A 16,503-nucleotide genomic window follows, 5' to 3' on the forward strand; every position below is an offset into this window, starting at 1 on the left:
CAGGATCGTTAAAAATAAGCTGTGTTACTGCTTAGAATGAACATGAACAATTCATCACCAAAACAAGTAAATTTAAATTCAAAAAATCGAAATTAACACCAGGTGAGGGTCAAATTTGGAAGAAAAGCTCGAACGCATATTATAAATTTAAGATCGTTTATTTTTAATGGGCATAATAGCAAAATTGAAAAAACCTTGGCTATGGTGTAATAGTTGTATGCATGATAATTTGGGTTTTATAGCAAATTAAAAGACTCCCATTTACGTTTGGACTACCCGTAATTCATAAGCCACTTTGATGAGACACCTAATAGAATGAAATTTTCTACAAAAAAAGCTCAATTAAAATAATGTGCGATTTGCGTCATTTTTTAAAACCAAGTGATTGGTGAATTCATTCTAATTATGCCCATTACCGCGAAAACAACATCTGTTTGATCGACTAGACCGGGGCTGGACTAGACCTACCAATCAAGAAATGGATTTTCTCGGGCAAGCGTCTATCCCCTGTCAAACCAATTTGGAAGGGGCATCCGCTCACATCTTTCTGACTTTAATAAATGCTCTAACGGCGAGCCAATGTACGCTGGGATCGAAAGGTAATCTGCAACCCTGTCACCTTATTATCCCTAAAGACGTACCAAAATTCGTTTTAGATCAATATCCAGCAGACTACGGACCAAAGTTAGTAGATGGAGAGGAATTCGATTTCATAGTTGTCGGGGCGGGATCTGCAGGTTCTGTGGTCGCCAACAAGCTTTCGGAGAACTCGCGATGGCGTGTCTTAGTTTTGGAAGCAGGTGGATACCCGTCGGCCACCAGTGATGTAATAAAATAGAATAAGCATATCTGATGCTCTAGAAGCTACCGAGGAGTAGGGGTAATTTACAGGTTTGGTTGTTACGACATAATGTGAGGCGGGTAGCAGGATAAAAACATGCAATTTTTTACATAAAATATATGTTAAAAGTGTTGAAAATTTTTCCAGGAAACTGGACTAGATAAATAACTGTTTCGAAATATATTTCAATAATTATTTGCAGTTACTAACAAAAGTTGGACTATCAATTTTTTACACCATTTGGCAAACTTGTAGACGTTATTACCTAGAATCTAAAAATTTATCTATATACTACGTTTTCAAAATCAGAGAAAATTAGTTCGTCAAGTTGGCAACACTTGCAAAACCCCCTGAACGAAATACGTACATAGGTGCTAAAATTTAGCAATGCATTTGACTACGTCAAGGTCCAATATTATAAGAGCAGCATATTAAAATATGTAGATCATAAAAAACAGGTTTTTAAAATATTTTTAATTTTTTTCCCAGTTTTTTTCCCAGTTGGTAACGTCACTAACGTCGTATTGAAATTCAAAAACTGCCAAGGAGTAATATAATTTGTTGGAGCGTAATATGCAAAATAAGGGTGTTAAATTTGAAAATGTATTTTTATGATAAAAACATTCTCAATTATATATTGGGAATATTTTTAAAATATTTGCCATAGGCATATCTCAATATCCATGAACATACCAATGGATATTGGGATATTGGGATTGGTGATTTGGTAGCCAATTTTTCAAAGAAACTTCCACAAGCTACTGTAATACTTTTTATAAATCTTCTGGATTCCTCCTGCGTCGGTTTTTGTTGAGTCGAACTAGCTAACGTTTCGCCAATCATCCTGTTGGCTTCTTCAGCACTTGACTGACAGGTTCATAAAAAGTAATTTGGAAGGTAATAATTTTCGGAGTATAACTATTGAGGCATAGGAAAGTAATATATCATAATAGTCTATAATACACAAGGTGTTTCATTAAAAAAAAGATGTTCGCACATTAAAATCACACGTACCTGTATAACGTACAACAAGCTTCTCTAAATAAATCAAATTGTGTTTACTTATAAACAATAAAGCATAACGAAACAATTTTAAACAAGCCTTTGGGTATACAACTAATACGTCCGGCTTTGGTAAACTACCCCAGCGTTCTGTGAATTTAAAAAAAAGTAATAAACATTTTATTGGATTGTTGTTGTGTGTTTGGAATAAATTACTTTGAACATTCTATTAATAATGTTTAATTTATGGAAAATATACATACCCATTTAAGATTTCAGTGATGCTGCTACTTTTTGAACACTGCAACACTGCTCATTAAAAACCAACACATCCACCCCGAATGAAACTCTATATTAGTGTATATATTGTATTACAAGAAGAGAGATCACCATGCGATTCAATCAAGTTTTGAGTTACAGAATAAGTATGGAAATTGGCAGAACTGCATCGAGTTACTTAATCTTTAAATATTTCGGATTAGCACTTTCTGGAAGTTCATTGTTTTCGGGCATTTTTTACCACTTTTTCGTTCTATATTCGATTGCCTTGTAAATAGTAAATACTTATATTTGTCTCTCTGTGCTCTCCTTATTCTAGTAGACTGCCTTCTGGAGGCCCACCACACACTATATCGGTATCTGTAAGGCGTCACCCCTAATCTATAGTTGCCAGCTCTGAGAAAACTATATTCGCGGACTCCGAATTGCTACCTTCTCCGTCGACAGGTGCCGGTCTTGCTCTTTAATCTCCAAGGAACGAACGAAGACTGGAAGTACCTCACGGAAAAGTCTACCAGTTCGTGTATGGGCTACGTAAACGGCCAATGTCGGTGGAGTAGAGGGAAAGCTCTAGGGGGCAGCAGCAGTATCAACGCCATGATTTATATCAGGGGGAACAAAGGAGATTACGATTCTTGGGCCGATATGGGTAGGAAAGTGTGGTTGGAAAATTTACGATTCAAGTACCGTTGGTATTTTTCCAGGGAATTACGGTTGGGAATACGCCAATGTGGAAAAATTATTCCGTAAAATCGAAAATTACGAAGGAAAACATGACGGGATTGTGCAATACGGCAAAAACGGATACCAACCGATAAGGTGACAGAATAAAAAAAATGAAAGATTTGGCTAAACTTGATTAGGGCAGATTTTAAGAATCTTAAGAATCTGAGACTGGTTTTGATATCTCTGGGTGAAAATGGAGTTCATTTGTTCGAAATGTTTTTCATTCTCAGGAAGAAAGTGTTTATTATCTGTGAGTTATTAAATTCAGATATCTTCATACCTATTTTCTTCTACTGGACTCTGTATCTTTAATGTTAGTTGAAAGTTATATCTAGATTCGTCATAAATGAGTTTATTACAATGCAATTGGGATCTTTAGCCTCTCTCATTCAGTCTATTAAAATTGAAGATGATTAAAAAAAAAGAGGTAATGTTTTGAGAATGTTTACAACACGAAAATGACTTGCTTAACCCACTATAATGTCTATTTATGTTTAGATTTGACATAGAAAGATAACATTTTCAAACAATAGAAATATCACTAGAAACAAGCCAATTGTACTCCTGATTACAGTGAAACACTATTGGATACCAGACGTAGCTGTCTGTGAATATGGGTTAATATTAAATCGCCATTAGATAATTTAGGGAGCGAATTGATGCGCCTTAAATGGCTATTTTCCTAAATATGGGATTGATCTTTCGCGATGGCATGTCTCCACATTTTATCCACTACCCAACACTTTTGCCTTATTGACGATTTGTCAGCGGCCACATTAATTGTTGAATGCTGCAAGGTCATTGGTTATTTTAAATCTGGCTCATGCGTATGGTGGATAGACCTTCTCCTCTTTTTCGATAGTTGCTTTATAGGTTCCTGTATTATCAGCAACCACAAATGACGATGGGATAACTATGGCCCATATGCTCTAATTCTTCGATAAGTCGATCTCATTGATATAATTCGTAGCTGCCTCCACTCATGTGCAAGTTGTACTGAAATGGTCTCTAAGAGCACGGTTCCTCTGAAAGATTCACAGCCTCTGCGAAGTATATATAGCGACAACGTATAGGTCACTTTGCTCAGCATCGATGTAGCATTCTGTCGAATTTTGTTTCCATTTTTATGAAAGAACATCACAACATCCAGAAGATCTACTGACATAACTTGTTCAAATGCTTTGAATTCATAATACACTTTCCTACACCTTCTTACTAACCAAAACTGGATAGCTCTGGGCCAATTTTATTTTAAAAAAAATAATAAAAGGTATTTATGTTTTTGTAAAATAAAAAAAATCTGCTTGGTTGACTGGGAAAAAAATTATCATGCAGGAATTACATTCAACAGAAAAAATATTATAAATGTTTCATTTTAGCTGGTATGACAACAATCAGCCCATAACGCAAAGCCTCATGGAAGGGGCAAATATTTTGGGCTACCCAACATTGACCGAAGAAGACTGTTTGAACCCATTGGGGTACTTCCAATCGACTATAACGATTCAAAATGGAGTCCGCGCAAATGCGGCAAAGGGTTTTTTAGGTAATTCTTACTGTTGTCGATGTATCCATAACATAAAATTGAATTTCTAGGTCGAGTCAAAGATAGAAGCAACCTGTATGTAGCAATCAATGCATTGGTGACTAAAATCCAAATAGATCCGTTTTCAAAAAATGCTACAGCCGTCGAACTACAAATCGGACTCAAAAAATTGCATCTAAAAGTAAAAAAGGAAGTCGTGCTAAGTGCCGGCGCTTTAAACACGCCGCAAGTCCTGATGCTATCTGGCATAGGTAGTAAGTTGCATTTAGAGAATCTGGGCATCGAAGTTATTGAAGATCTGGCAGTTGGTTTAAATCTCCAGGACCATTTGTGCGTGCCGATTTATGTACAACTCGATCAAACGGCACTTCAACCAAGAGACGCGGCGGGTATGGTAGACGACTTGTATGAATACTTCATGTACCGAAAAGGTGTTGCCGGAACGATATCGCTTACCAACTTGCAAGGTTTCATAAACACAAAAAATGATTCTCGGTATCCCAATATTCAACTTCTGCACGTTCTTCATCAAGCGGGGGACGAATTCACTTTGCCTACGATACTGAATGTTGTGGGATATCCCCCGGATAGTATCCGCGAGCAATTAGAACTGAATAAGTTGCATCCCACCATTCACTTCTTGCTTGTCTTATTAAAGCCGAAATCGAGGGGAAAAATTTTGTTACAGAATCAAAACCCACGGGAACCGCCTTTGTTTCACTCTGGATATCTAACGGACCCCAATGGTGAAGATCTGGAGACAATGGTGGAATCCGTGAGGTATGTTTCGTTGACAATTAAATCAGGGATAGACGGTTTCACCACCCTTTTAGATTCGTTCAAAAACTGATACAAACTGAACCGATGCAAAAGCACAATGCCAAACTGCATGGATTAACCCTCCCGAATTGCCAAGGTCTGGAGTTTGATTCGGACGACTATTGGAGATGCTACATCAGAAACTTGGCAACCACGACCTATCACCAAGCAGGTACGGCCAAAATGGGACCGTCATCGTATAGAGAGTCGGTAGTCGATCCAACGTTAAGGATCCACGGCGTTCAAAACATAAGGGTTGCGGACGCCAGTGTGATGCCGGAGCTTGTCAGCGGAAATACCAACGCGGCGTGTCTTGCTATTGGGTTGAGGGCGGGAGAGATCATCGCCGAGGACTGGGAGAACGTGAAGGAGGAATTATAGAGTTGCTTATTGACTATGCGTTATTTAAAAATAAAGATTATTTTGTTTGCAAAACAACTTTAATTTTTTGCCGAGATTTGCAATTCAGAATGATATGTAACAAAAAACAGCGACAAACACAAACCCAGAATACTGAAAAATAGATAACTCCCATGTGCCACCTGTCACAAGTACCTCCATTTTTGTACGAAAAAAATGTTTCTGTTTATAATCGGTTATTTGAAAAAATTATTAAATTATACAGAAGAAAATATAAAAAGAAGTATTTGGTTTGCTGAGCGAAGAATATTTGTAAAATTTTCCTATATACGGTTTCCCTAAAATTATTAGAGAATAAATATAAGGTTTTTTTTTCATTTGTGATACTAAAAGTTATTTCCTTACTGCTGACTAGTGTTTTCAATTTTTATGTATTAGGCAACGATGTGAAGTCTTCAGTATGAGGTACAGGGTGGCACGTTTATTATGGGATAACTTTTCTCAGAATCTGTTAAATATATACAAAAAAAGTTGTTAGGTGTATTTTGGTAGACAATATACAATTTTTTTATTTTAAATAGAACACTTGCATTTTTGATTTCATTAGAAAATTTCTTTTCTGACATATTTGCAATTTTATGTCAAAAGTGACGTTTGCAAGTCTAAATATCTATAGCCTTTCTATTACAGGGTGTATAGAAATTAGGTTCGAATAATATAGGGGGTGATTCTGCATTACATTGCATTTTTTCATTTTGGGTCTGGAAATGCATAGTTTTGGGTGTCAAACTTTTAAAAAATCTTTTTTCATTTTCGAAAAAAAAACGGTCAAGGAATATTTAAGTTTAAAAACCCATTTTTTAAAAAGTTTAACACCTCGTATCTTATGAAATAATTTTTATATTTTTCTTCGAACATTTTTTCTGAACACTCTGTATAATTGAGGGTTTATAGAAGATAGAAGATGCTTTAGTGATCTGTCATGACGTTTTAGAAGTAAGTAAATATAGGGTGATTAAAAAGCAACATTAAAAATTAAAATGAAAAAATCGTTAATTTTTTTTTGTGATCTCAGTGTAGAAATGCTGTGGAACATGGCGAAAAAAAAAACATTTGAGCGTTATCTAAACGTCACTTGTTGTGGGTTTGGAAACCGATTGTGACAGTTTTATGCCACCTAACTTAGTTACTTTTTATTGTTATGCTTATTTTAATAAAAGAAAAACTACAACTATTAAACTATAGGAAGTAAAATCTCTCATATTGACACTGACACGCGTCTTAATTTCTTGACGTCTCTATTATTTTATTTTCCCCGCAAAATTATACGTTTACGATGCCCGGTACCGGGTTCATTTTGTACGAAACGAATTCGCTGCAAGGTCCTTTGGCCAACGCGTTTTTGCTTTTGATTAACGCACTATTTTTTAACGTCAAGCTGATAGGACGACACAACGAATATCCCGACGACAAGGCAGAACGTTTGCTAAACGTAGATACCGGTTATAGAAGATTTTGTTCCGACCATTACGTTTTTCATTTTAGGAAGAACAAACCACATTCGATTTTATCATAGTTGGCGCGGGAGCCGCCGGTTGCGCTCTTGCCAATCGTCTCACCGAAGAAGATCAATGGTCCGTGCTTCTACTAGAAGCTGGAGATTATCCACCTATAAGCTCTGGAGTCCCCGCGTTTTTTCCAACTTTTCTGGCATCTTCTACAAACACGTGGGACTATATCATCGAAAAGGATAAACACGCTTGCCACGCCCATCGAGATAAACTCTGCAGAATCACCAGGGGTAGAGTCGTAGGAGGCAGCAGCTCCGTTAACAACCTCCATTATCGCAGACCGGCCAGAGTCGAACTGGAATACCTGGGAAACTATACCGACGCTATTTTCGATAGCATCGAGTTTTATGCGGATAAATTAACCAAAGGCGACATCTACCTCAAACGTTCCGAGTACAACGACTCGATTAAATCAGCTCTTAAAGACGTTTACGCTGGTGCTAGCTTCCAGGAAAGCAACGATAAGAGTCTACTGGGATACACCGAAAGCTTGTTGACGATAAAGGACGCTGAAAGGTTTAATCTGGCGAGGGCCTTCCTATCGCCGATCAAAAGCCGTTCGAAATTCTTCTTGGTAAAGGACGCGCTGGTCGAGGGCGTGGTCACTTCGGAGCCCATAAATAAACGGGCCGTAGGGGTTAACGTGTCCGTAAGCGACAAAAGGATCTTCGTTCGAGCCAGGAAAGAAGTTATCTTAACTGCAGGCGCTATCAACAACGCTAAATTGCTTCTATTAAGCGGAATCGGACCAAACGAATATTTGGACAAGAGGAATATTAAGCCAATAGCAAATTTGCCGGGCGTAGGGAAGAATTTACAGATGCACCTGATGGTGCCGATGTTTATTGGATTAAATAGCGATAGCCCGGAACACTACGAAGACCTGGATCTGATGAGGGACGTGTTTGAGTATGTTATTTACAAGCAAGGTGATTTCGCCCATACCGGAATCAACGACTTGGTGCTTTACATGTCTACCGAGGAATTTTCAAGCCAGCCCAACATAGCCATATACCACCACTATTTTAAAATGCAAGATAGGATGTTAGGGGAATGGTTGGATGGCTTCCAATTTCACCGGAAGGTAGAGGCCAAACTGGTATCGTACAACCATGAAATGGCCATTATTATGTTCATGGTAACTCTAGTAAGACCTCGGTCCAGAGGGGAGGTTGTTCTCAATGACACTCACCATTTAAGCAACCCGAAAGTTACCGGCCATTTCTTCAGCGATCCCGACGATGCTGACCTCGCTTCTTTAGTATCGGCATTTAGTTTAGTGACCAACATCAGCGCCGCTTTAAATGGCCGATTTTTAAACGTCGGTGTGCCCGACTGTGGTAATTATAAGTTTTGTTCCGAGCACTACGTCAGGTGCTACGTGCGCGGAATGGTCAGACCGAATGGTGACGTTAGTGGCACCACGATGAAAGGACCGGAATGCGATAGACACGCTGTGGTGAAGGACGATTTAGAAGTGAGTCGTGTGAGGTGTTTGAGGATCGCGGACTCGAGCGTTTTACCGTGGATTCCCGTCGGGAACACAGTTGGGGTGGACGCCATGCTCGGTATTCGGATGAGCGACATTTTGAAGGAGAAGTGGATCAAGGATTACAATCTTTACTGAAAAAAATCAGCGTTGTACACAGTGTTTAAAAATATATCAGCTATTTTGTAGAGTAAACAGAGAAATTTACTTTACCAACAAATGGAATATAGAAAGGCTCGAATCGAACCTACATCTGCGTGTAATTGAATTTTGTATTTTTTTTTCAACTTTTTTGCAATATACATATATACATGGTGCTTCACTTAATCAAATCGATCCGTTGGTTGTTTGTAAAGCGATCCTGACCATTGTGTGTGGATGTATAGTGGGTTGCCGTATATCTGGTTTGACGAAAGAAGTACGGTACTTCGCAGGCGGCGGTTTAAATTTTGTTCAAGGGCAGAATATCTGTAGCTCGATTTTTATATTAAAATCGAATTTTTATAGTAAAGTAAGCTTAAACTGTTACATGTTTGGGCAGGTACTGAAGATGCGTCAGAATTTGAGCATTAAGACGAAAATAAAAAATAAAATGTCTATTTCAATGGTCAAATTAGCAACAGTGTTTTAAGCAGCACTAGAACAATATGCAATATCAATAATGGATGGAAAAAAATCCCGACATTCGTGGACCAAGACATTTCAAGGAATTCTTCAGAAGTCTATCGGCCAAAATGGTAGATCCACTGGGACGTCAAAAGGCATCTAAGCCTCTAAGAAGAGTCGCACACGTAATATGAGAAAGTGACAGTCTATTGAAATAGAGGTTTTTTTTAGGAACGCTAAAACTTCAATAGATGCTTTAAATACTAGGGACCAACAGCCTAAATGTAAACTCTCTCGATTTGCAAATCTTCTGGATTGCTCCTATGTCGGTTGATGATGAATCGAACTTGATGAAGTTTCGCCAATCATTCTTCTTCTTCTTTAAAGCTTAACTGAAACTTAGCTGAATTCAAGTTAAGCTCCTTGAAGAAGCCAACGTGATGATTGCCGAAACGTCAGCAAGTTCCATTCATTATCAGAAAATGTGTAAATAATATTACAGTAGTCTGCGGAAGTTTCTTTGAAAAATCCCCCAATCCAAATCTTAAACGTTGGAATAGTTTTGTATAGGGTTACTGTGCAAGTTTGGGTAATATGTAGTCTCGTTTTTAGTACAAAATTTAAATTTTAAATGCACACTTTTCAAGGAGGTTATTCTACCCTGCCTAGAGTAGTTTTTCTCATTTTCTTTGAAAATTGTATCTTGGGGACAATAACGATCGAAATGTTAGTTCATCATTTTGGATGTTATTTGCCGTTTGCCAAGTAAAGGAGTTTCATTTAGAAATTTTACCAAGAGCCCGTATAAAAAATATTTAAAATATTAAAAGGGTCACAGCCGCCAAAATACAATTTTTAGAATCAAATAAAATAAGTAAATATACGAAAACGGTCCTACAGCGCGTAAAACAATTTGGTGAATCTACTTTTTTTTTTTAAATACCGGGCGTGCCATTTAAAAATTTCAAATTGCCCGTTTCAAATCTGAAATATTTATAGTTTGTTTCAACTTTTTTTTGTCACCCCGTATATAAAATTAATAAAAAAACAAGACACAACACCAAAATGTCAATATTGAACTTAAAGAATTCAAAAGTAGAATTTTTCATTTTTCGGTCATAAAATGATTTTTTTCCACTCTGGAATATCCAATTATGCACTTTAAGCCCCGTTAGTCACGGTCACTAGCCAAGAGGTTACTTTAACATTTGTCAGTATATAAACTTGAAATGCGTCTTTAAACTGCGGTTTATCAAACTTCTTACATGATAAGCTACTTGGATGATTTCGCACTGTGCCCATGTTTTTTTGATAAACCGTGTATAAGACGATTCATTCAAATTAATCGATCATCTGTAAGGCACATTTAGAAATTCTTTCACAACGTCGGTGACAATTGCAAATAATAGAATTTGCACCCAATTGCCACCTCAATATGTATGCAAATATGTATTTTGAAATTGACGTAACATTTTCTTTCCTACGACAAACGTTTATATGTCGTGGGAAAAGTTTTTCTCGCGAACGAGTCGACTAAATTCGCTTAATTCGAAACATAGAGATTAAAAGTGTGCAAAACTAATCATTTATTACGCATGAGATCTTAGCTAATACGAAAGCCGTTTTCAAATTTATAAACATAAATTATTACATTCGGTGAAATATTTTACGAAATCCGGTCAATTTTGTAAATAACGGAATTTTTATGCATTTCGCACATTAATGGATTATCGAATTCGTCCAAATTGTACAGTAATGAGCCAATTGACGGCGCAGCAACCAGTACTGCATAAAAACTTGATGGCATCTGTTTTTTTTATATTTCACTTGCAGGTGGTGTGAAGCAGTAAACCCTCCCTGCATATGCGACAGGACAATATGCTCGTCAATAATATTCAAATTTTGGTTTTGAAATTTTTAACTTTTTATCAAATGCAGGTAGGGCCAATTTGCCCATTGTTATCCATTACAAAAATTACCATAAATATAAGGAATGCGTGAGTACGGGATGTACAAAGAAATTCAAGAAAATTTTATTTTGACAAGTAAAAATTACGTCAAAATTTAATGTTTCTGGACTACACCTACGGGCTTTATTACAAATAAATAAACAAACAAATAATGACTTTATTCAAACAGTTCCAATAATTTAGGTTATTTATTATTCGGGGCTTATATTGCAAAGCAAAGCTCATTTTCAACATAGCCATCGGGAAAGGGAAACAAAAAAGTCAGATTAAATTTGCAAATAACGTTTAAGGAATAAGAATTATTTTTTTCAAATAAGTTGGGAACAGGAAGAAAATCCGAATTAGATTAAAACATTCAAAAACAAGAGAAAATGAAATTATGAAATAATAAAATATGAGTATGGGTGGTATATACAATGAAATTAAATAATACTTTTATTTTACGAAGTAAAAATTACATTAAATTTAATTTACCATTTACATTAAAATTAATTACCTTTTTATGCCTAATGTTAAATGCCTATGGCCAATACCAGACTTAATGGTTTAATAATGAAATAGGAAACAGCTTTATATATTGCCAGTTTATATAAAAACACCTAATAGCCATTATATCTTTGAGTTAAGTTCAGCCAGCCAGAATTCTTGAGAGTATACGATCTGTGATCAAACTTACCTAATCGCCGTATCGAATACATGAGTTTTGGTTAGTTTGAAGCATTTGACGCCTCTCTTGATGCCTATTAATTATAAGTATAAGAGTGTCAAGGGTGATTTAAGTTTATACGGGCCCTAACAACTAATTGTTCGGACGATGTACGAAATAATAAGAAAACATATTTATACTTTTATTACATTTAAATTGATTTTTTTTTGCCTTTTCGATTGAAAAATGAAATCACGCACTTATTTTTATACCAACAAGTGTTATCGTAATGAATTAATTTTTTATTTCACATAAATTGCATAACAAAATATCAAAAACCTACCGAATTTGCTGACAAATAAATATTCGGACGCATTTAAATCTTTTACTTTAAATCGAACATTAATAAGAAGTAACATCACCTTTCGCGCCAATCACAGCTTTTATGCGTTTTGGAATGGAATCTACCAAAGTCTTGAAATATTCGGGGGTGAAAGTGTTCCAAATTTCGGTGATTTCTGCCTTTAATGCTGGAACTGTACGCTGAGGATTGTTACGCAAAGTCTTTTTCATCCAATTCAATAATATTCAAGTCGGGGCTACTCCACTTTTTTGTTGTTTTCTCAGTATAACAGGACGCACCGTCTTGTTGAAATATAACATTTTCATTTCCAAAAGTTTGCTATTGATGGAATCAAACTTCTGATAAAATTTGTTGGTATTTTTCTGCATTTACAGTACAGTAGTTGCCAACCCCTTTACCACTCATACATCCCATATCATAACACCCTGGGGAAATTTTACCGTGCGCTTTAGACAATCTTTGTGAAAGGCTTCTGATTTTGTACGAATCACCTTTTTTTGAAAATCGCTTACTCATACATCAAATTTTGATTCGTCGATGAAGATAACGTTACTCCACGTTTCCGTTGTCCAGGATATTTTAGATTTTGCCCAATCCAAACGTTTTTTCTTCTGAATAGACGTTAATAATGGTTTTTCCTTTACCTTTAACAAAAGTAGATCATAGAATATTAATAATTTTTATACTGAAACAAAAAAAATTGTAAACTTACCTTACTCAAACCAGACTTATGCATCCATTGTCTACAATATTCCCTAGAGACATTGAAGTTCGCCTCGTGATTCCATTGGGCTTGAATTTGTCGTAAATCTTGACCAGAATACGACGATCTCTTTCAGTGATTTTACGGGGTCGGCCTGAACTTTTGCCACGAACGCTAACACTAGCTGTCTCTCCATACTTTTTTTATAGTATCCCCGACTGTTGATTTTGCAATACTCGAGTTATTTGAAATTTTTTGCATTGATTTACCTTTGCAGTATTGAGATATGATAATTTCTCGCACTTTTTTGTTTGTTGCAACACCACGCGTCATTTTCTTATCAACTATTATACAAACTTGAAAGATACAACCCGAACTGACATCTCATTTTTGGTTTTTTGATTTTTTGGTCGATAAACATTCGCGAACATTTATTTGTCAGCAAATTTGGTATGTTTCCGTTATTTTGATATGTAATTCATGCAAAATAAAAAATAATTCAGTACGATAGCACTTTCTGTGCTATCGTAACGTGCGTAAATTGATTATTCAATCGACAAAGCAAAAAATAAATAAATAGATATAAAAAAATGCCTTTTTTTTATCATTTTTTACATCGTCCGAACATTTAGTTGTTAGGGGTCGCAATATGACTTTCGTCAATATGTTATCAATATATGTATTAAAACTGTCAAGTAGAATCAATAAAAAGATCAAAATTTTTACAAGACAGTGATGGCAATATTTTTCCCCCCTTAAAAATATGTTAAATTTGTTACGACTAGTGACAATTTCATGTCTGCTTATGGGATATATTAATTCGTCTAAATTGAATAAATAAGAAACAGAATAAAGCCTACAACTTTTACTATTTACAAATCTTCTGGATTTCTCTTGGGTCGGTTGTTTATAAATCAAAATTGCTGAAGTTTCGCCAGAGAGTTTAGCTCTGAAGGAGTCTGGTGGTTCGACACGCTGGACAATTTACAATAACATATATAATATACAGTTTACTACAGATTAATAAAAATATTATTATTCTAGTCTATCATTCGATCTAGAGAATTCAAATGTCCAGGAATCTATCTTCACTTCCAACGTTGTACTACTATTAGTCTTGTACAATTTCCTCCTTCAGCCTTCCATGAAAACTTGAAGAGGATTAATAATATTGTTATATTGGCGCATTTCTGTAAATTCATAAGGTCATCTCAATGTAAAAAAAATTGTTCCTCATCATGCCGGATTCCTTTACAAATATCAAAACTTTTTTAAAAGCTACAAACTTATTTTCATTTTTATCTTGCTCACAATGAGACCTGGGTCTTTTGTTGACAATAAGATTTAGAATCTTCTCATTTCCAGTAGAGAATCTCGAAATTCGGGATCATAGTTTTGTAGTAAAGCCTCCCTAGGGTAGGTCATAGCCAATTTAAAGTTTAATTGAAAAGTGATTTTGTTTTACTCGTATACAAAATAAATTCTAGACAAGAACTTTTCGAAATCTAATAAGCTTTAATAGCGTTTTTCAAGGTGGAAAAAGTTGAGAGTCAAATTGCATGTTAACGCTGAAAGAAGCTCTCCACTTTCATTTACATCGTGAAGCCGTTTTAAAATAGTAGTGACAAGTTCGACAGCTGTTGGGGGACCTTGAATGCGAGAAAACTAAATTATGAGTAACGTCCGATGACTTATAACATATTAAACGTCGCAGCAAATTTCGAATTTGTTTAAATGCGCGCCAGTCCTTACTTGTGTTGCTTCGTGAATAATAACAAAGACATTACCGTAGAAAATGTTTCTCCTACCGGTATTACACAAATTTCACTGTTGTCTTCTCCCATAACAATTACCGTTATTACGTAAGCTGGAAAGAATAATTTATCAATTTAACGGTCGCTTTTATTTAAATTAAGTCACCTACTATACCAAATACTATTAATATACTAAATACAGAGGGGCCCATCACCCGGTGAGATGGCATTTCCACAATTTTTTTTGGGATGTGGTTGGTAGCAAATTGGGTTAAGTTTTTATGGGTGCTTGTATAACGGGGTTAAGTTTTTAAAACACTTTCAATATACAAGGTGGTCTCAAAAATCTAAGTTTTTTTAAATCATTTTTTCACGCAAAAAGTTTTCGCTCTCCTCGTGACTTATAGCGTCATGTGAAAACAACTGACAATTGAAATATCGTATTTGATCTATGACCTACTTTTATTATAAGCGAAAATAAAGTTTCAGTTTTTTGCTCATAACGGATACACCCGGTACAATATCGAAAGAACAGTGCAAGCCCACAAATCATGAATCTTCAAGTTCAATTTTCTCGAGTTTTATTAGGAGCGTGTACTTTTGCTAATAATAGATTTCCTTCATTTTGCGTTAGTAAAGTAAGTAACATTCTAAAAACTACAGGTTTTTGTGTTTTTTCAAGGGCCTGATCAGGCGGATCTTCATTTAATGAGTTCATCAATGTTTCGGTGAGTCTGGTTAGACAAAAGAAGTGTTGATCAGGATAATGGCGGGTGAATTATTCGAAAAACACACTTTTAGGGAGGTTGATATACTTCCTTAAGTGTATTCAAATAGCCGAGCTTTTGCTCGCCCATTTTCCATGCAAATGGGTAAAAACAGCAGTATAAACTAGTCTAACTTAGCCCCTATAAGCATTTATATAAGCTTTTTTTTTAAATACAAGCTCTAAATAGTTAATGAATATTATAAAAAGAAAAACAAGCAGTAATTGAGATACTCAAAATATTGGCGGTTTCTATAATAATTAAAAAAGACAATATTTTGCATGTTTTTTGCAGCGTTCTTTATATTGATACAACTATCCCTTACGAAAAATAGTGGTTTTAGGTTATATCGAAATAATAAAACCATAGAAACAAACTCCAGGACCCCTTTAGTGTCAACATGCTTTTCAACTTTTCCTGAAAGTTGAGGTTCGTTTGAAGTAGATTTTTTTTGGACAACCTCCGAAAAATAGCCTACTTAAAAAATCAAAGGGTACATTAAAATATCCTGGAGAAAACAAGAAATCATCGACCATTAAACATATTCAATTTAAAGATAATTTGATAAAAAAAGAACTACTACATTTAGCACAATTACAAAAGCGCTTATTGTTGTTGGATTACTCAAAAGCTTTCGACAAAATCAATCACGAAGTTCTATTGTGCTGCAGTCTTTTTTATGCGTAATTACTGTACTGACCGCTTTCAGTTTGTTGCAACATATAAAGTAGTACTGTGGGGTACCCCAAGGCTCAATATTAGGGCCTCTCCTTTTTAATATTTATACATGCAATTGAAGTAGTTGTTTACAGGACTCCAAAATTCATTCCTTTGCTGATGATACCCAAATATATGAATTATAGACAAGGATATCAAGCGCGTTGAAGTGTTGTTAGACTCGCATCAACTAGAAATAAATGCTACCAAATCTCATCTTATGTTATTTGATCAATCCAAAGAGTTAATTAGATCTTACTTTCTAATATGCGTTTGATAGACACAGTGTTGTCGAAACAATTGTCATGTGAAAATATAATAATGATTTGCGTCTCAAGTCCCA

General features: G+C 35.6%; 3 protein-coding genes across 4 annotated transcripts in view; 2 read left to right on the forward strand and 1 right to left on the reverse strand.

The window, feature by feature from the left end:
• The window catches only part of LOC132705902 (flotillin-2), a 289,458-nt gene that overhangs the window by 83,583 nt on the left and 189,372 nt on the right, over window positions 1–16,503 (reverse strand). The gene's annotated exons all lie outside the window — the stretch shown is intronic.
• Window positions 416–5,651, forward strand: LOC132706653 (glucose dehydrogenase [FAD, quinone]-like). 2 transcript variants are annotated; one of them, XM_060678119.1, is made up of 8 exons: window positions 416–599; window positions 657–826; window positions 2,570–2,771; window positions 2,827–2,941; window positions 4,228–4,394; window positions 4,445–4,648; window positions 4,700–5,174; window positions 5,228–5,651. In XM_060678119.1, exons 1-8 carry the CDS (start codon window positions 479–481, stop codon window positions 5,592–5,594), a joined length of 1,821 nt encoding a protein of 606 aa, XP_060534102.1. In that variant the 5' UTR covers window positions 416–478; the 3' UTR covers window positions 5,595–5,651. The 2 variants fall into 2 exon arrangements, with proteins under 2 accessions (XP_060534102.1, XP_060534101.1); XM_060678118.1 differs by having other exon boundaries at window positions 4,445–5,174.
• On the forward strand, window positions 6,873–8,884 carry LOC132706314 (glucose dehydrogenase [FAD, quinone]-like). Its single transcript, XM_060677585.1, has 2 exons — window positions 6,873–7,065; window positions 7,119–8,884. The coding sequence occupies exons 1-2, from the start codon at window positions 6,910–6,912 to the stop codon at window positions 8,769–8,771; spliced, it is 1,809 nt and encodes a 602-aa protein (XP_060533568.1). The 5' UTR covers window positions 6,873–6,909; the 3' UTR covers window positions 8,772–8,884.

Source organism: Cylas formicarius, unplaced genomic scaffold (genome assembly GCF_029955315.1).
Source record: "Cylas formicarius isolate icCylForm1 unplaced genomic scaffold, icCylForm1.1 PGA_scaffold_8__14_contigs__length_24414737, whole genome shotgun sequence".
NCBI lineage: Eukaryota > Metazoa > Arthropoda > Insecta > Coleoptera > Brentidae > Cylas > Cylas formicarius.